The 21,004-nt window shown below is 38.8% G+C and overlaps 1 protein-coding gene across 1 annotated transcript in view; it reads right to left on the bottom strand.

The window, feature by feature from the left end:
- Positions 1-1,032: 1,032 nt before the first annotated feature.
- Positions 1,033-21,004, bottom strand: part of Chd2 (chromodomain helicase DNA binding protein 2) — a 121,839-nt gene continuing 101,867 nt past the window's right edge. Inside the window, exons 35-39 of the mRNA XM_077800220.1 lie at positions 19,999-20,177; positions 17,781-17,880; positions 15,462-15,675; positions 7,824-8,070; positions 1,033-4,504 (exon numbers count right to left, since the gene is read on the bottom strand). Of these exons, the coding sequence (XP_077656346.1) occupies positions 4,171-4,504; positions 7,824-8,070; positions 15,462-15,675; positions 17,781-17,880; positions 19,999-20,177 (1,074 nt within the window). The 3' untranslated portion in view covers positions 1,033-4,170. The remainder of the gene's footprint in view (positions 4,505-7,823; positions 8,071-15,461; positions 15,676-17,780; positions 17,881-19,998; positions 20,178-21,004) is intronic.

Raw genomic sequence — 21,004 nt, 5'->3', positions numbered from 1 at the left:
TCCAGTAAAAGGCAGGCATTTTGGCAGTAGGCTTCAGTCTTGTTGCTATTGTAAATCATAATAAGCGGATTATTGCAGCACTTGTTCTTAAAGTTTCCCCAAATTGTTCCAACTGAGTTGTGAATAGCAGCAGGATTATGGGTAGAGTTTATTTATAGGCAGGAAGAGCCCTCAGCTCTTTTTTTTCCACTCAAAGACTCCATGCACTGTAAACCCATCTCCCCTTCCTGCCCAGCCCAGGTTGAGCAAAGCCCCTGTACCCAAGTCCCCTGGGGCTGGCAGGGTGGAGTTGCAGCAGTTGACCCCTCAGCTGCGCACATGAGCTTATTTGGTATGAAAAATAAAGAGCTTCAAAAAGACTTGAGTTGGGTCTCCAAGTCAACTAAGTATTAGTAAAAACCTTTGGGTATGGGCAAAATTTCTCCAACTCTCCTTCCAATGGGGATCTCCACCCGCAGGCTGGGCCACCCTTCCTCTGTCTGGGCTGCACCAGGGCTGGGCCTTCCCCTGTGCCAAATTGCCAGAGTTGACATTTATGTCAGTGTTTCCATTATAAAATGCTTTTTTCCTCCTTCAAGAATATATAATCCAACTGTTAAATTAACTCTCAAAGCTGCAGCTGGCAAAGTATTTTTATTTCCTTTCGGATAGAAGGTGCACCTGGCCAGGTCTCCCCAAGATCCTTCCTGGAAAGACTACTACTGGGAAAAATAAAGAGTTTCAGCAGCTCTAGGTCATCCTCATGAATGCAGGGCTATGGGCCGTGGCCTGGGGTTGCTTGGCCAGGGAACTGTTAAAACAACAGCTACTCAGGAATAGAAAATCTTAGAAACCTGTGGTGTCATGGCCTGGAACCAATAACAAAAGGCTCCACTGAGACTCCAAGCTTGCCAAAATATCTGTACCTGACCCAGCACCCAACAAGGGAAGCACCCAGCACACAACTCACATCAAAATGCAATGCAACGTGTTAGCCCAGTTCTAAAAATCCTTATTAACGCCTTTAATATACAAGAATCAAAAGTACAGCAGTTTTACAATGTAGGAAAATTTAATACATACTATATAAACAACATTATTTACATCAGAAATCACTAGGACAGTGGCATTTTTCACAAATATAAATTAATTACTGTTTAGTCAACAGATTTAAAAGTCCACAATTTTACAATAAAGAAAAAAACCACCTGTCCCCAGGCGGGTGGGGCACAGATGGACTAAAGCAGCCTGGACCCCTACAGTGGCTCTCCTTGCCCAACTTGGCTGCCCCTAGATGAGCCAGAAGACTACTGGTGCTGGGCTGGGCCACTGCTCCTGCTGACAAGTGGATTTTGGTCTGTAGGATTTCAGTATTGTCAAGTGAACTCCCAAATAAATTGCCTTTGCACCTCAGGCCTGATGCAATTTTTAGACTCAGGGCCAGAATGTCTGCAGCGTGTTGGGGGAAAATGTGGGGTTCCCTTGGAAGGGTTTAGGGAATGCCTAATGTGAGAGCAAGCCTAGGACCATCAGGTTAGGCTCCCCAGAGGGCCTGGCTGTGTCCCTCCAGTCCCCCTGAGAAACTACAGTGAGCAGCACGGGAGCTCGCCTTGTCCTTTTCTAAGACTATGGCACATCCTGTCCATCCCTGTTTACTTCAGATTTTGATGATGCAGACTCCCTCCTTCCTCACCTCCTGCTATTCATTCAAAGCCAGGCTCCATGTAATACCATCCTCAGATTCCTGGGGCAGTTTCTCCCATTTCCAAAAGTGAGAGAATTTTTACCTGTGCAAACTTCTGTTGTGATTTAAACATATACTTGTACTGATTAAAATCAGTGAGGAAATGCCTCCTTCCTCCCAACCCACTTTTCAAATAAACTTCAACACCTAAAACAGATGTTTAATGGGGGATACTGTAATTTTAGAATCAATGTAACACTGATATGGCCCATATTGCCTTTTGCTACATCATATGGCACTAAAAGTCCTGAATGTGAACAAAAGGAAGTTCCTTTTTTTCCTCATGATGAGACATCTTTGGGAATAACTCACAACTCCTATCAACAACTTGAGAGAAAAACCTGGGTAAGTATGGATGGTGCCTCCAACCCTGCAGCTTCCCACGGGGGCTCATCCCCTTCTTACCCCGACATCCCAACACTCAAGGTCCAGCAAATCAACCCAATCTTCCTCTTTGGCTTGGGCAGAACACAGGATAGTGTTGATATTATCAGCAAGAAGCTCCATCTGTGGTTTCCTTTTCTATGTGTGGTCAAAGTGGAGATTTGATTTCCTGCCTTCACTGAGCAGTCATGGCAGGCCTCCCCGTGGGAGGATGGAGGCCAGATGCTCCGGGCTCTGTTGTAGGGTGTGCATGTACAAGGCCAGGGTGAGCCACCCCAAGTACAATAGGGGCTAAGAAGGTAGTGAGCCTTCCCAACACAACCTGCAGGAACCCTGACTCTCACCTGGAAACTCAGCACCAGCCCTATAATGCTCTGTACAGCAGGAGAAATGGCTCACCATGGCTATATCTGTTTCCCTCAGGGGAGGAAATGCGGGCATGTTTTGGTAAAGCCAATAACGGTGCTGCCTAGGATATCAGCAAGTATGTGACAAATGATCTTACAGAGGTCCCCACAAGTTAGTTCAGGGAGTTCAACCCTGCACATACCCATTAGCTTAGAACCTGGATACTCGTATGTTCAAGTCAAGTTTTTCTGTCTCCATCTAGAAAAGCTTTGGATACAATACTGGCAAGCTATACTGAAAATTAATAAAACAAAAGGCCTGAGCATCAGTACAGTGAAAGGAGCTTGCCTTATGATACAACAAACCTGTCCCCCAATCCTGCCTCCATTCAACTCCAGTACAACTCTTACCACTTACAACTCAGGCACCCTGTCTATAGACAATTTCTATTTGGGAAAAAAATTAACTTAGGTTTACACTTTACAGATCTTATACTAAAGGAAACCAAGTACAATTCTACTGATCTCTAACAAGCAATGGAAACTTCTTCACCACAGGTTACTTATTTTCATCTGACCACCCCATGAATTCTGGGAGATCTGTGTAATCTACTTTGTCAAGCTGTGCAAAGGAAACTAAAATGTAGCTGCAGATGTTGACCTATTCCAATACTGAAAGCTCCCTCATTTACTGGCACTACTAAAGCCCCCTTTCAAGAAACCTGCCAACCACCTACACAAGTGTTCCCACCTCTGTGCTTGCCCACTGGTCAGCAGGCCTGCCTCTGCTTCTTGTCCAGGACCTGTGGTTTTCCTCTCACCACAAGAATCAGAAATCCACCAGGGATTCCTGTCCTGGTCACACTACGCCCCTCCCTACCTCCACCCCAGACCCACTCAGCCCAATCCCCAATCAAGGAATAACCACGCTGACATCCATGTTGCCTAACTCACAGTACTTGAAAATCAGTCAGAAGGACACTACTTTCCCTGGCACAGGGAAAAGCAGGCCCACCCAGGAGACCAAACCCTTGAAATGTACAAAGACAGTGTGGGGAAAATTAGTGTTGGTAGGAAGGAGGACATGGTAGAAGTAATTTTCCTCTCTTGCTGTCCTCTACCTACTCCCACCCTGTAGTTTTCACATAATGAAGCCAAGTGTATAATCTCTCCCAAGGACACGTTTGAGGAGTACACCTGCTCCCCTTTAAGTCCTATGATATGAGATCCACCCACTCACCCCACTCCCCAACAGCAGCATCCATCATGTCATAGTGAACCAAATCCCACACTGTCCAGCAGGTCCTGGTAGCCTTCATGCACCAATTCCTTCCCCTGACCACTGCACCAAAGTCCAGGAACACTGAACCTGGCAGTTAAACATTCATGACTCTTAAGATCCCAGATTCCTTTGCTGGGGAAACAGCCCAATAAAGCTGGTGCACAAAAAGTCACCTCTTCCTCCTAGCACCCATCAGGTGGGAGGCCAAAACTAGGCTGGAGTGGGATGGGGTGCCAAAGTGCAGGAGTGGTGACCCAAATCAAAGCCCGCCCGAAGAAAGGCCTCCCACTCCTTCAAGTGCTCCTTCAGCCGGTGAGTTGACGGCAGCAGCATGTCCAGAAACTCCACTCACCGGTCTAGATACCTGGCCACTGTTGGACCAGACCAAAAACGTCCACATGATGACTCCTGCTCTCCCCTTTCTGAGCTGTCCTTTATGTTTTCCGAACATTCCAGTTATAATCTGGGTTGTTTTTCTGTTCTAGTGATCTCTCCAAAGGAGACCTGTGATCCAGGGGTGACTTGGAATCGTGAGGAGATTTCTGAGAAGGGGGTGAACGAGGATCTGAGACTGCAGGGTGCAATGGGGGCAGGGGCTGTTTATATTCCCCCAATTTGTCTGTGTGGAAAGAGCGGTAATGGTCTGAGGGTCCCTGGCCATGGTAGCCCATAGGGGGGCGGTGATCAGACATTCGACGGAAATCCTGCTGGTGGTAATTTTGAGGCCTAAAATCATCAGATCTCCTCCTCTTGGAGTCATGATGGTGTCTGAAACAGAGATGTGAAGATTAGCTGAAAGACCAAAACCAGACTCCCATCCACTGGGATTTTCTAATACACTCATATTCAATAGACTCAGGGACAAATGCTTACATTACCAGGAAGCAAAAACAAACAAACAAATAACAACCACCACAAAATTAAAGCAATTACAAAAGATCATTTTTCACTTATTGGCAAAATGCATCCTATAAAATGACACAGAACTTGCTGATACAGTACACATACACTTGAACAATCACTGATGGCTTTGTAAACCATACTCATCAGGAAAATATACCAACTATAAACATTTTCATGTATCTTGACCAAGTTCAGGAGGAAAAAACTCACTGAAATTACTTTGTAAGTTATTAGTAACTCAGATATCAACCTAGATAGTCAAAAACATGTGAAAGGTTGATAAAATTATTTTTTAAATTGACTCTGTTAAGAGTACTGAAACTTTAGTTTGGACCCTGACAAACTACTCATTATATCATTAAAAGACTACTCAAAAGGTAAAACAACCCAATTTTAAAACAAAGGACTTGAATAGACATTTTTCCAAAGATAAACAAACTACCAATAAGCACAATGAAAAGATGCTCAATCTCAGTAATAGTAGGGAAGGGCATATCAAACCCACAATGAGACCATTTTACATACACTAGGATTGGCTATATTTTTTTAAAAATATAGAAAAGTAATTAATGATGAAGATGCTGATAAATTACACTGTCAGACATTGCTGGTAGAAATATAAAATGGTTCAGCCACTGTGGAAAACAGTCTGGTGGTTCCTAAAACATTAAAAAATTATAATATGACTTAGTAATTCCACTCCTAGGTAAGTATACACACAAGAACTAAAAACAGGTATGTGAACAAATATCTATATACCAGTATTCACTGCAGCTTTATTCACAGTAACCAAAAGATAGAAACAAACTCAATGGCCACCAACAGATGAATGAATAAACAAAATGTGACATTTATCCATATACTAAAGTACTATTCAGCCACATAATAATGATAAATGCTACAATATACACAAACTGCAAAAACATGTTAGGTCAAGAAGCCTGAAAAAAAGGTCACATATTATATGAGTCCCCCCTGCAGGAAATGTCCAGAATAGGTAAATACATAAAGAATGCAGACTGTCAGTTCCCAGCCTGGGCTGGGGAGAGAGAAGAATGGGAAATAATTGCTTAATGGTTATGAGGTTTTCTTTGCAAGTGTTTTGGAACTAGATGGAAGAGACTGCATAACACTGTAAATGTACTAATGTAACTGAACTGTTCACTTTAAAATGGTCCATTTATGCAGTGTGAAGTTCACCTCAGTGAAAGGAGTATGGGGAGAATTAGGTATTCAGGTTCAAAGAAACAAAATGTACAGAATTATGGTTTTCAAGATACCACATGAACAACAGTGCTCCTTGAGGGATGAAAACTAATGAAATTAGTCTTCTAATTCCCGCTGCTCACTACTGTATCACAGAAAAAGATATGACACAGGGAGAGGAAAACCCAGGAAGAGGCTTTCAGACTGCTGATGGACCAGAGTTCACATGACATGGCATAATCCAAGAGAATCCTGCATAAACAGAAGATCTGAAGATCTGCACAGGGTTCCTTCCCCTCTTCAAGTTCATAACATTGATCGGGATATGAATGTGAGGAAAGGACCCATGGCTAGGGAAAGAACCACCTAGAAGGATCTTGCCAGCCAAACCCACAACCTTACTAAATTTAAGGGGCATTATTGAGTACAGTGTAACAGGGATTCTTACCTAGGGGTGGGCAATAATTAGCCCCTGACCAGGCACTACTCCAGTTCTGCCTAATAAATCTTATCAGTAAGACCTGGAAGAATCAAACTATTTCCAAATAATCTGCATCTTATAATAAAACTTCAGAATACTTATAGAACTATAAAAAGCACACAACAAGGTAAATTTTACCTTGCATCAAATAAAAAATTATGAGGCAGTGAAACTAACACCCATAATAAAGAGGTAAATCAATTGAAACTGATCCAAATGATATAATTAGCAGACAAGGGCACTGAAATTATTCTGATAACCTATATTCCACTTCTGAGAGTTTAAACTGAGACACAGAAGATGAAGGAAGGAAAAAACACACACACACACACACCCTAATACAATTTTTAGAGATTAAAAACTACAAGGTATGAAAAGTATATTTTATATAATGAATAGGCCTCATGGGCAAATAGACAATGAAAAATAAAATATTAATACACCTGGAAGACATAGAAATAGAAACTATCCATAATTAAAAAGAAAAAAAAGTCCTTCAGGAGAAGAAAAATGGTACCAAATAGAAATACAGATCTATCTATGTAAAGGAAGACAGAGAAAAGTATCTACTGAAGCCAGATGAGAAAGGTACAGTGAGGGCTGAAGTCTCCTTCTAAGGAGATGTCTGATACTAGGCTACCACTGCTCAGCTAATGTAGTCTGCCTTTCCAGATCTTTCAAAACAGAAGACACTGAGGGATATGAACAAAATTTTCCCACTTTAAATTCAAGCTATAATCCAGGGCTAAGGTGTAGCTCAGTGGTACAGCACTTGGGTAGCACATATAAGGTCCTGGGTTCCATTTCTAGCACCACAGCTAGCAAACAAACAAAGCATCAGCAGCTGAGGAAAAAAACAAATGCTGTGAAGCTAAATAAATATATAGCCAATTCCTAAATTCAAAAAATTTAGGGAAAACTTTGTCAGCATTCCCATACTTGCTAATTCTCATAATTTAAAAGTACTGGCTCATCATATCACTGGTAGATTTATATAGCTATACAGCAGACACAATTTCAAAGGGCTTGACTCTTAAATTATGGAATTCTGGCGAACCAAGGACCATTGGCTTATTTCATCTCAGAATCCCTACTACCTAATGTGCTACTGAGACTATAACAAAGAGCTTAATATTTCTTTTTCTTCTTCTTTTTTTGGGGGGTGGGGTGGGGGTGGGGGTGGGGGGTTGTAGAATTGAAAATTAAACCCAGGTCCTTAAGCATACTAAAAAACTGGGCAAGCACTTTACCACTGAGTTTACCCCACCCTCACCCCACCAACCCTTTATTTTTAATTTTAAGGCAGGGTCTCACTAATTTGCAGAGGCTGACCTCAAACTTGCAATACTCCTACTTCAGCCTGCCCAGTAGATGGAATTACAGGCATGTGTGGGATTACTATCATGCCCGGCATAAAAATCCCTACTCTTAACCATTTCCTCCTATAAGTAGTTCTTGGTGAGGTCAGTGCCCGGTGTCTCAGAACTTTTTACATACCTGTCATAATAATCTCTGTGTCCCCGGTGGTCTCGGTCACTGCTGTACTGATCATATGGTCTTTTTCTGGACAGATTGTTGGGTCGATAACTTCCAGAACGGTGGGCATCCATATGTCGCCGGTCCCCATAGTGGTGGTCCTTGTACCAGTGCTGCTCATACTGATGATGCCGGTCACTTCCCCATGGTGGATTATTGTTGCCACCACCATAGTTGAACTTTCTTTCCCTCTGCCAGTCTCCTCGATCTGCAGAAAAAGAATCTCATGACTATAAGAAATGACTGAATCTCAAAAGGTTTGAACTGAAAGGCTGACACATGTTACAAGCAAACATTAAATCTCCTGATGGTTAACGTATCAGTAATGAGTGTTAACATTCTCCCTTCCTCCTAAAATCTAAGATCTGCTACTTTTCATTTTCTAGATCTGTTTACCTTCCAATCTGTGACAGATGGTCAAAAAAAACCAAAACCAAACAGTAATTTGGAAAACAATACATTGAATTTCACAGCTGCAAGATAATACCATCCCCCCTCGATTTACACATCTAAAGTTTATTTCACCTAATACAGTTAGGCTGTGTCATTTCTGAAAATATCTTGATTATATTAACTGATTCTCCTATTCTTTTTCCCTAGCCCACAACTAGACCTCTTCCTCTGACAAAAAGTAATTCTTCTAATTATGAACTTGGATCAGCACTCGAACTCTTAAAAGATAAGGCCAAACTAAGATCCATTTAACTTCTGTAGCTTCCCTTTCACCTAAGGGAAGGACTCACACTTTCTTGGCTCAGAAAAGGTAGTGAAAACACAGAAGCCCAGAGATGGAGGCTGTTGTGATTTGAATTATAACCCCCCAAAATTTATGTCTACCCAGAACTTTTGAGTGTGACTACTTGAAAATTGGGTCTTGTAGATATAATTAAGTTAAGGATCTTGTATTTAGCTTAAATCCAATGACAGATATCATTTTAAAATGGAGGCAGAGGGAGGTATAAGACCCCAAAGCAACTCATGTAAAAATGCAGGCAGAGATCAGCATGATGCCACTACAGGTCAAGAACACCATGGAGTGTTGGTAGCAGGCAGAAGGCAAGGGAAAGGCATAGAACAGGTTCCCCCCTCAGAACCCCAGAAAGAACCAAACCTGCTGACACGTTTAATTTCAGGCTACTGGCCTTCAAAACCGTGAGAAGACACATTTCTGATGTTTTAAGCCACCTAATTTGTGGAACTTCATTACAGGTAGCCCTAAGAAACTAATACAAAGGATTAACCAGAAGGAACTACAGGAACTCATGAAAAAATCCATCTTTAGTCTACATCTGACAAAGACATGCCACCAAATAAGTGTCTCTCCAACTAAATGTCTCTCAATAAATTTTGCTGGCCTTCTAGCATTCTTCCACAGAGTCAAATAACATCATCATTAAGGAAGGTGTATAGCTTAGAAATATTACCATTAATGAAATAGTCAACCTGAAGCTTAAGGTCATTGTTGATCCAGGTGGATCAGACCAGAGATAAAACTTGACTATTCAACTAAAGAATTAACAAAAAGCAACAAAGATTTCACATCATGAAAGGGTCATTTGAAGATGGATTCAAATCAAAGTATCAATATCTGTGGTATACCTGAGTCAAATGTATGAAAGATGATATATCATGAGCTTTGTAATGTTTTGAACAACCAATAAAAAAAAAAAAAATCTGTGGTACAGTAGAGATGCTTGAAACTCAAGCTAAGTCATTTATTTCCAGAATAAATCAGTACTTTTCTTGAATCCTCCATGATACAGATCACTAGTTAGGAAATATTGAGCTAGTAAGAAATCAAAAAATGTAGTTAGCTTAATATGAAATTCTTTGAAAGGATTCAGAATATAAGTGACACCATATGAATAACACAAAACCAACCTAATACCCATAAGGTCAGTATAAAGAGGAGGGCACAGGAGAGGGAAAGTCGAAATACTGGGGAATGATATTGGTCAGGTTATATATTCTTATATTGTGTGCATGTACAAATATATAACAACAAATCCCACCAGTATGTACAACTATAATTCACCAATAAAAAATATGAAAAAGTCACACAACCTAAGAACATAGTAATACTTCTCAATCATCCTGTATAGTCATTAACTTTCTTCTCTTCAATAAAATGGTGATCCATTAATTTTGAACTTATGTTTTTTTTATTTTTAAGATTAGAGGAGGGGCTGGGGATGTGGCTCAAGCGGTAGCGTGCTTGCCTGGCACGTGCGCGGCACTGGGTTTGATCCTCAGAACCACATACAAATAAAATAAAGATGTTGTGTCCGCCGAAAACTGAAAAATAAATATTAAAAAATTCTCTCTCTCTCTCTCTCTCTCTCTCTCTCAAAAAAAAAAAAAAAAGATTAGAGGATGTGGAACTTCTGCTTTCAGTTAAAGTAGCTTGCAGCAGAACTATACTCTGTCAATGACAATGAGAAAGGCCAAAAAAAAAAAAATTCTTTTAAAGGCATCAAAGAGCCACTAAAGCAATCAGGTCTAGATGTACTAAGATTCCAAGGAGCAGATAAAAGGAGCTGACTTCTGCAGCCACCTAAAAGTTTGTGGTTCTGAGAATAGGAAAGAGGCTGAAAAGGATCTAGAACCACTGCTGAGGAAAGGGGAAATCAGCACAGCTCTGGGCAGGGGCGTCTTTCTAGGTTAAAGTGATACTGGAGATTTGAGGGACTTCAAACATATGCCCAGCTTTTCCAAGGATATTCACTGAATCTGCAAGAGCAGGAGGCTAAAAGATTAGCTGAAAACCATCTGAAAAGCACTGCAGTTTGGGGGCAGTCTCATGATTCTAGAGAAACAAAAAGCAGAGTTGAAGGCCTGCTAGAGAGGACTTCACACAACTAGCTCTCAGCTGAGTACTTGGAAAAGCTAAGTCCCTGGAGAGAGGTGAGCCAGAAGGTGAAATATACTGAGATAAGCACCTCCCATTTTTGTGCTCACTGGAGAAGCTGAGTCTCCTTGGGAGGTAGATTACAGAATCTAGAGCTTCTACCAGTTTTAAAACACCATGTTCCCAATTCAAACAGAAGTAACTAGGCATCTCAAAAGAATCACCTGCATGACTGAAAACCAAGGGGGGTGGGCACAGTAGGAAATAATTCAGATATTCAAGGAATTTGGGGCAAAAATTTTCAAATAGCTATTTTTTTAATTCAAAAAGATAAGAAAACAAAACAGATATATATTATATAATATAAACTAAAATTTTACCAGAAGACATGAGAAATTCTAGAAATTTAAAATGTACTCCATTTTGATTACTTTGAAATATTTAAATCTTCATAAAATAAATCTTATACTACATTTCTATACCTACTACATGCTTTTTAAATCTTATTCTATATTTTCCCTTTTCTTATTTTTAAAGTAAGGCCAGATGTGGTAAGTGCACACCTGTAATCCCAGTGACTCAGGAGCCTGAATCAAGGGGATTCCAAGTTCAAGGTCAGCCTCAGCCAAGTGAGATCCTGTCTCAAAATAAAAAAAATTTAAAAACATTTTTAAAAGGGGTAGAGATGCAGCTCAGTGATAAAGTATCCCTGAATCCAATGTCCAGTACTAAAAAAAAAGGGGGGGGGGAGTTTCATGCTCATTGTAATCAGGAAACAATAGACAATGGATAAGACTTCTTTGAAATCTTATCCCCTCCATTCCTACCATGTCAACATAATTGTTATTAATGCCACATATATGCTTTCAAATCTTTCTCTATCCTTATACAATATGCTATTTGTATACTACAGAAAACAGTTTTGAGGTTTCCCATAGAAAGCAAAACAGAGAATTACCATTATGAACCAGCAATTCCACTCTGAGGTATATACCTAAAATAATTAAAAGTAGACACTCAGGGTTGGAGTTGTAGCTAAGTGGTACAGCGTATAGCACTTGCCAGCATGCATGAGACCCTGGTCAATCCCCAGACACCCCCCCCCCACACACACACACACACAAGTACTCAAATATCTGTTTACATTGTGTTATTCCCAATAGCCAAAAGTAGTAACAAATCCAAATGTCCATCAATAAATGGATGGATAAACAAAATACTGTACATTTACTCAATGGAATATTCTCTTGCCATAAAATGAACTAAGCACTGACACATGCCACAATGTAGACGAAACTTGAAAACATGATGTAAAAGAAGCCAACCACAAGAAATCACAAGTTGTAATTATTCCTTTTATATATTAAATATTCAGAAGAGGTTAATCCAGAGAGACAGAATACAGACTGGCACTTGCAGGCGTGGAGAGAATAGGGAAATGGGGATTAACCCAATGGGATTTCATTTGGGATGATAGTTGGAACTAGATAAACATGACTGGCAACACTGTGAGTGAACTAAATACAACTAAATCATTCACTTAAACTTTTTTTTTTTTTTGGTACCAGGGATTGAACCCAGGGGCACGCAACCACCAAGCGTAACCTAGCCCAATTCTGTATTTTTATTAGAGACAGGGTCTGAGCTACTTAGTGACTTGCTTTTGCTCAGGCTGGCTTTTGATCCTGCTGCCTCAGCCTCCCAAGCTACTAGGATTACATGCATGCACCACCACGGCCCATTCACTTACAAACTTTTGAATTCACACTACGTGAATTCACCTTGATAAATTCAAAAGCACACACATAAACACATGTACACACATGGCTGCTGCTACTGCTTATTTTTTCTTTCACCTTTTTTGGTCATCTTTAAATATAAAAACCCAGCTTATTCTTTGAATAATTAATAATGGATACAAATGTTCCATTACTCATCTAATCCACTACTAATTATCTAATCATTTCACTAATTAGTGAACATTGAAGTTATTTCCAGTCTTTTTATTTATTTATTTATTTTTAGTCATACATAACAGAATGAATTTTGACATATAATACATACATGGAATGTACATACATCAATCATATTGTCAATTCTATTCTGCTGCCCTTCTATCCTCCTTACTCCTCCCCTCCTCTCCCATCCCATCCTTTCTCTCTATCCAATCTAATGTGACACACTTTTTTTTTTTTCTTATTTCCAGTCTTTTGACATTGTAAGGCTGGAACAGAATCCTCACTCAGCTATAAGTTTTCATTTCTACAGGACAAACTGCCAGAAAAGGGATTACAGCTGTCAAAAACCTATGTATTCAGATATTTCAAATTATCTTCTACTTAGAATGGTAGCAATTCTCACTCTTAGCAACTGGCATTTCTCCTTTTAATTTCTGTTGATCTGAATGGTTTAAATATATTGGTTAACTCACTGTGCATTTAATATACTTCCCAAATGCAAGATTGGTCATCTTGTTAGTTTGATTCTATCCCCATCCCTAATCACTGCCCAAGTTTTTTCTTTTTAACAACACATAAACTGCTCTAGAAAGACTTTTTTTTTTTAATACTGAGGATTGAACCTGGAGCTTCACACATACTGGGACACATTCTACCCCTGAGCTTTACCCACAGCCCCTATAAATTTTTATTTATTTTTGCTTTTTTTATAATCATATCCATAAAACTTTAATTTGTATTCCTTTTATGAATTTTGTCTCAAGAATGCAATTTAAGAACTTTTTATTTGACAAAAATTATGTATATTTATCCCATACACGTTCAAAATATGTTAATTATGGAATGGCTAGACAAAGTTGATTACCATATACACTGTTTCACACACTTTTATCTTCTGGAGAGAACACTTAAAGTGATTTTGAACTCTTTGTCATTTTGAAGAATACAAGAACAATCGGTCACATTGTACAACTGACTCCTCCTATCCAACTGAAATTTTGTATTCTTTGACCAATATTTCCCTCAATTCCACTCCCAGCCCTCTAATCTCTGGTACCACTCTTCCACACTCTGCTTCTATAAGTTCAAACATTTCCAGGCTCCACATATGAGATTATGCCATATTTGTCTTTCTGTGCCTGATTTATGTCACTTAAATGTCCTCCAGGTTCACCCATGTCATCACAAATGGCAAAATTTCATTTTCCTTGATGGCTGAATAGTATTCCATTAAGTATATGTGCATTTTCTTTACCCACTCATCTGCTGACGGACACTAAAGTTGATTCTATATCTTGGCTACTGTGGATAATGCTGCAATAAACATGGGGGTAAATATCTCTTCAATATACAGATTTCATTTTCCTTTGGATATATACTTGCAGTAGTTGAATTGCTGGGTCATATCATGGTTCTACTTTTGTTAGTAACCTCCACATGCTTCTATAATGGCTGTACTAATTTACATCCCCACTAATCCTGCACAAGGATTATTTCTTCTTGTCCTTGTCAACACATTATTATTTTTTGGAAGGAGGCAGGGTATTGGGGATTGAACTCAGGGATACTCAGCCACTGAGCCACATCCCCAGCCGTATTTTGTATTTTATTTAGAGACAAGTTGCTTAGCACCTTGCCATTGCTGAGGCTGGCTTTGAACTCAAGATTCTCCTATCTCAAGCCACTGGGATTATAACACATTATTTTTTCTTGTTTTGATAAATGCCATTCTAACATGTGTGAGGTGATTTATCACTGTGATTTTAATTCATATTTTCTGATGATTAGTGATGAGCATTTTTAAATATATCTGTTGACCATTTGTATGCCATTATTCAATCAAGCTTTTGAGACTAAAAGATCTCTGAAAAAAAAGTTTATTGAGCTATACAGATGCTAGTCAAAATTTCCCACTGGACCTAAAGGGCTTGGGTGTTTTATGATAAAATTTACGGAGAAGAAACATAAATCATTGACATTGAACCTACATTAGTTACAGACAAGAAGGGCAGGACAACGCAAAGTGGGCAGAGTCCTGGGATAGGAGGTTAGTCCATAAAGTGAACTTTTGCTACTTCTTGATTGGTTGGTTCCAAAAGCAGAATGTGATGTAGCCTTGATGAGTAATCTTCAGCATACAGGAAAAGAATGTGGAGTAGCTCTTTTTCTAGTTGGTTTAGCTTGAAGCTGTGAGTTAAAATTACTTTCTCTTATCTTTTTCCTCCCTCCATTCTATGGCCTGAAACTTAATTTAGGACACCTCAGAATTCTTCTCTTATCACCCTCTTCTGAGAAATGTCTATTCAGGTCCTTCTGGCCACTTTTTAATCTGGGCATTTTCTTGCTATTGAGTTGAATTCTTTATATATATTGGATATTAACCTCTCATTGGATGTACAGTTTGGGAGTTATTTCCTCTCATTACGTAAGTTGTCTCTTCACGCTCTTAGACTGTCCTTTGCCCATTTCTCTATTTGGTTACCTTATTGTCACAGTTGGCAAGGATCTTTTCTGTATTAGCAGTCTTAGCCATTTACCTGTCACAGAGAATAGTAAATCTTTCCCCTAAGTCTGCTACTTGGCTTTTGTTTGTTTATTGTAGCTATGTTCTTCTTAATTTAATTTTGGAATAATAGTCTTTTGGATCTTTATTTCATGCTTTATCTCACCAAGAAAAAAGAGGACAATAAAGTCTTGGAGAAGAATAAAGCACCAATGTCCAGATGCAGTCTTTGGAAAATGAAATTACTGAGGTTTTTGGCACATCTTTGAAAACTCCACTTAATGGCCTACCTGCATTACTAAAATGTCTCTTGTTGGGGTGATTGTAGTTGTCTCTTGGGTGTCCATGCATCTGTGGGCCATGGGAAGCAGGCAAATGAGGCTTCTGAGAGTGAAGGTTGTGTGAGGTGTGGGACTGAGATATCAGAGAATCCCGGCTTGAGCCTGAGGCCTCTGGTCGAAATGGTTTCTTACCACCAATCATGTCATCTTTCTTCTTTTGCTCCTGTAGATTAAAAGGAAACCAAAAATCTTAATTCCTGAGATCATCTGAAAATATTCAGATGATCACCTCTGAATATTTTCCCCTTGTCCTTCTTGATTTCCAACCTACCATTTACTGCTTTCTTATCAAAAATGCTCATAAATTCAAGAGATCCCACAGTATTGACAGTCTAATAGTGATCTATCTGTTGAGTCTGACCTTGTAGGTCAGTACAAGAGAAAGAATCTCCACTAACAAGTGCCTGTGAGAACATATGCAGGAATCCCTAGATGCCACTATGTATGTTCTGAAACAAATAACCAGGCTGTCACAACACTCAGAAGAGCATCCTGAATGATACAAAACCAAGATTACCAAATTTCTAGAGCTAACTAGAACAAACAACCCACTACTGTTCAGTTTAATCTAGTTCCTACACTAAAATCATCAAGCTAAACATCTGAATGTTGAAGTAACATCGTTCTTTTACCTCGTAAGTAAAATGTTCAATATTAAAACATAAAAGATGAAAAAGAAACGTTATGAGCCCTAACATCTAACCAACAAGGGAGTAACTGTTAGTAATTTGGTCCACATCTTTCTGAACCTTTTTGTGTGTTTTTATAGGATATATATATATATATAAAATCCTATTCTTTTTAAATTAAATGTTATGAAAATCTTTTTCAGTAAATGTTTACTTCTATAGTATTACGTTTAGTGGTTGAACAGTACACCAATTATCTATAATCACGATCTATGTATTCTTATTGTTGGGACTTCCAAGTCATTTCCATTAACATGCTTAAATCCCTAATTATATTATCTCCTTAAGCTAAATTGGTCTAGTTTTTTGATAAATCCTGCTGCATTATCCTCCAGAAAAGCTGTAACAGTGTATACCTCCACTAGTAGGATATCACTTTTTTTACTCAACATATACTAACTTCTAATAGTTAAATTAATGAAGCCCTTTACCACTGCCCATCTTCAGACCCTTATTTTAATTTTCACTCTAGCCTAAAGGCCTTTCCTAACTACTTTAATCCTTTTCATGGGAACTTTTACAAAGTCAGACTTTGTGTAAGATTCAGATTAACACTCAGCAATATTAGTATATGCAAATACATTAGTATACTACAGCTATATCATACTCTTCCATATAAAATTAAATACAAAGTAATTGAGGTTATTACTTTATAGGCCAATGGAGTGCTGGACAGAGTCTAAGTTCAACAAATATTTCTGAATACCTACCCTGTGCCAGCCACAATTTCATGCACTGAGAGAGATAACAGTGAATGAAAGAGAGAAAATAACTTCTGCTTTCACAGAGCTCACACATAAGTGGATGTATTTCAAATGTTCACAGACTGGAAGATTTGGATAGGAGGGTCCACGTGGCAAATCAGTAGATTTGCAAACAGGCATATCTATACAAGAAGTACTAACACTGCAGCAAGAACCAAAATACTTTTGCACCTGTCCTGCTACTCCATACAAAGTGAGGCAACTTTTGGGGCATGTTCTCACATCCATGTCTTGAAAGTGACCAGTTGGGATGTGTCTACATATAAAAGCTGGAAGGACACAACTACATAGTCCAGAAAAGAAAAAAAAAGTTATTTTCTGCTCACAATCTTGCTACCTATTAGAAGACAGCTTTATAAGCCACCATAAGTCATGTGCATGTGGAAGAAGAAAAGGCCTAGTGAATAAATTATTCCAGGATATGAAAACACAGGGTAATGAATCCCTGTCACAATTTTAAAAGATGGTTTGGCTTCAGTGCATTGGCTATTTTACCCAATAAACAGCAGTGTTACTGTTTGACTAACTAGAGGAGTAAATTGAGAAACTGACCAGCTAATTCAGTCAAAGAGCATACTGTTTGAAAAAGAAGGGGCTATAGGCTACACACTTTGTGACCTGTGGTAGATTTCATCACCATCCTTGGACCTGTGCCTTCAAGTATAAAGCAAGGGCAAAAAAACTAACAATTTACAGATACCACGAACAACCCACAAGTCTATGACCACCCCCCAGGTAAAAACAATCATTAGGAATTTTTCTATGGAACTTATTTTTATTTGTTTGAATAAATTAGGATGAAATTTGCATTTTACCTCCTCCTCTTGAGATCTTTTCTTATGAGCCATCTTGTATAACTTGTGTAACTTTCGAGCATCAAATTCTGTAAACTTGGAAACAAAAATCCATAGATTCCTAAAAAACAATAGTCCTGGTAAATTATAGAATTAAATAAATAGAATTTAAACTCATTAGAATACTCTGCAAATGTAAAAAAGTTACAAAAATATTCTCTCAGTCTTTGTATCAATAATGTATCTTTATATGCTTCTACCAAAAGATTTTGACTGAGGGATCCTAGACCAAGGAGTCTATCAATAGTTTATAAACCCTGTAATTTATATCCATGCCATCTATGACTGCAGTCCTTTAAGTTTTCCTCCATCTTCCCCACTTTCTGAACTCTGTCAATCATGCATCTTCACTACCATCGCCCATGAGGACCTACATTCAGTTGGTTGTCTCTGTGTTGCCTTTCTTTTCTCCTAATCATCATCACTAAGGCCTATCATTTCTTCCTTAAAACTATCAGTGATTCCTTCCCTCCAATCCCATTACACTCACCTTAGCATGGCGTTACTACACATGCTACAGTAATATGATAAAATCTGCGTTTAGGAAGAGAGATACAGGTAATAACAGTGAATGGGGAAAAGACACAGGCTTTTAAGCTTTGTAATGGGCAAAACACTCATAAAGGTTCCTAATTAGTAAACTTCCTACATGGGGTAGAAAGCCATTCACCTTAATTTCTAAGGCCCCTTATAAAGAGTATCAGTCTTAACAAGTTACCTATAAACTCTATAAAACATCTCCCAGTCACCTCACTGCCCTACTTTCAAGCTTTTCCTGAAGCCAAAGAATTCTGTTCATTTAAACAATTCCATTTGGCTTGCATATAAGCAGCTCAAATGTACGTAACTACCTGTCTCTCAGAAGACCTCCCTACTCAACTTCCCACCTTCTTTAGGCACTTCCTTCTCACAACTTCTATACTTTGGTTTTTATCACTTTATGATAAAGACTCTTAGAAGTCTTACCTTGTACTACTTTGAACTCTTTAACAAAAATGACTTTCCTATGAACTACAGCTAGCAAAGATCACAGTGTCTGAGATATTTGACATAGCAGATCCAAGTGCACAGTATGAAGCCTAACTTCAGGGATCCATGCACTAGGATAGCTCTTGTTATTCTAGTTAGGTTTTAAAAAAAAAAAGTTACTAACAGTGTTAAGGGCATAAGAAATAATAATTCAGATATCAAACATGCTGAGCATCCCTAATCTGAAAATCCCAAACTTTGAGTGCTGAGCTGATGTCACAAGTAGAAAATTCTACATCGGACCTCATGTGATGGGTCATAGTCAAAACACAGGTGTACTAAAAATATTATATAAAATTACCTTCAGGCAATGTGCAAGGTATATATGAAACATAAATGAATTTTGTTTAGACTTGATTCCCATGCCCAAATCAAGTAATTATGTATGTAGGAATACTACAAAATCTGAAACCTCTCTGGCTCCAAACATCTCAGATGAGACACTTTAACCTGTTTATAAAGCACTATATCAACCCAAGCTACTACTAGAGTTCTTTAATTATTAAAAAAAGGAGTTAAGAACAGAGAATTGACATTTCTTGTGGTTTTAACCTTTGTTTTGTCTCATGTTAGCACAGAACCAGCCAATTAGTTGTAGTAGATATAATATTATCTGAATGTTTGAGTATCAACCCGAGATGAGTAGAACACTTACACTAGATGGTCTTTCTATCCCTTATAGGTTTTTGTACTAGCGACTAAACTCAGGGGTGCTCTACCACGGAACCACATCCCCAACCCTTTTTATTTATTTATTTATTATTTTATTTGAGGCAGAATCTCACCAAGCTGCTACAATCCTCCTGTCTCTGCCTCTCAGGTTGCTGGGATTACAGGCATGCTCCCACCACACTATATTTCCTTACAGGTTTAAAGAGAATCTTTATTATGAGACTAGGCCAGCAAATCTAATGTGATTGTTTTTTTCTTATAAATTACATTAACATCTTGCCCCTTTCTAAAGGTTGGTCTTAGTGGAAAGGCCTATTTGATGAAAAAGAAGTGTTGAAGTCTTAAGGCATGTTGCCAACAGATGAATTCTGTTAGGAAAACATTTTTCAGAGTTGGCATCCAACTCTATTAAACAAAAACAGAACCCCCACACACTCATCAAATCAAACTGGGCAGATGCCAAGGCAAGGTTGGTTACCTCCTCCACAGTTTGATGTGCTCCTGGTCTGAGTAGGCTTTAAGGCACTCGGCTATCCGGTCTCCAATTTTAAGCAGGCAATTTCGGGTGTGTTCTAGCTGTTCTTGAACGTTGAGCCCCTTGTCAGGTTTGTCCAGCTGCTTCAGTGCCTTTTTCACTGGCCTCATCCTCTCCTTACACTGGAATAGGCCAGAAGAGTAGAGACATAAGCTATCTGCAAAAAGTCTTGCCCTTTGCTTACTGTGCCCTAACTTCCCACATCAGAGAAAACACAGCCCACCATCATGTCCTATAATCACTAAAGAAGGAGTAAATAACGACGACAATAGAATGAAACAAGCATAAACATAGAGATGGAAACCCTGAGGTGCAAATGCCAGCACCATCACTTATGTGGTAACATTTTACACCTTGCTGTTTTCTTATCTGCAAAAGTGTCAGTATAATACTTCACAAGACCATTATGAAAATCAAACAAGAATACTACAGACTTAACTAGGATGTTCACAGTAAACCTGATCTGTATGGCAAAGATTGATGTGTAAGGAGTGAAATCAGAGATAAATACAGGAAGTGAAAGATACTTCAATAAAGAGAGAATCTGAAAATAAAATCAAGCAGAAATCCTCAAAATGAACAAATCAATAAACCAAATTGAAAACGCTGGCAAGGATAGGGGGAAGAAGGTAGATTCATTCATTGCTAGTGGGACTGCAATTTGGCACAACCACTATGGAAAGCAGTATGGAGATTCCTCAGAAAATTTGGAATAGAACTATCATTTTACCCAGTTATCCTACTCCTCTGCATATACCCAAAATCAACATACTATAGTGACACGGCCACATCAATGTTTATAGCAGCTCAATTCACAATAGCTAAACTATGGAAACAACCTAGGTGCCCTTCAAAGATTAATGGGTAAAGGAAATGTGGTATATATACACAATGGAATATTACTCATCATTAAAGAATGAAATCTTGGCAACTGCCAGTAAATGGATGA

This window comes from Urocitellus parryii, chromosome 6, assembly GCF_045843805.1.
Source record: "Urocitellus parryii isolate mUroPar1 chromosome 6, mUroPar1.hap1, whole genome shotgun sequence".
Classification (NCBI taxonomy): domain Eukaryota; kingdom Metazoa; phylum Chordata; class Mammalia; order Rodentia; family Sciuridae; genus Urocitellus; species Urocitellus parryii.
Note: the sequence above shows the minus strand (reverse complement) of the source record. Positions and strands in the feature narration are given on the sequence as shown.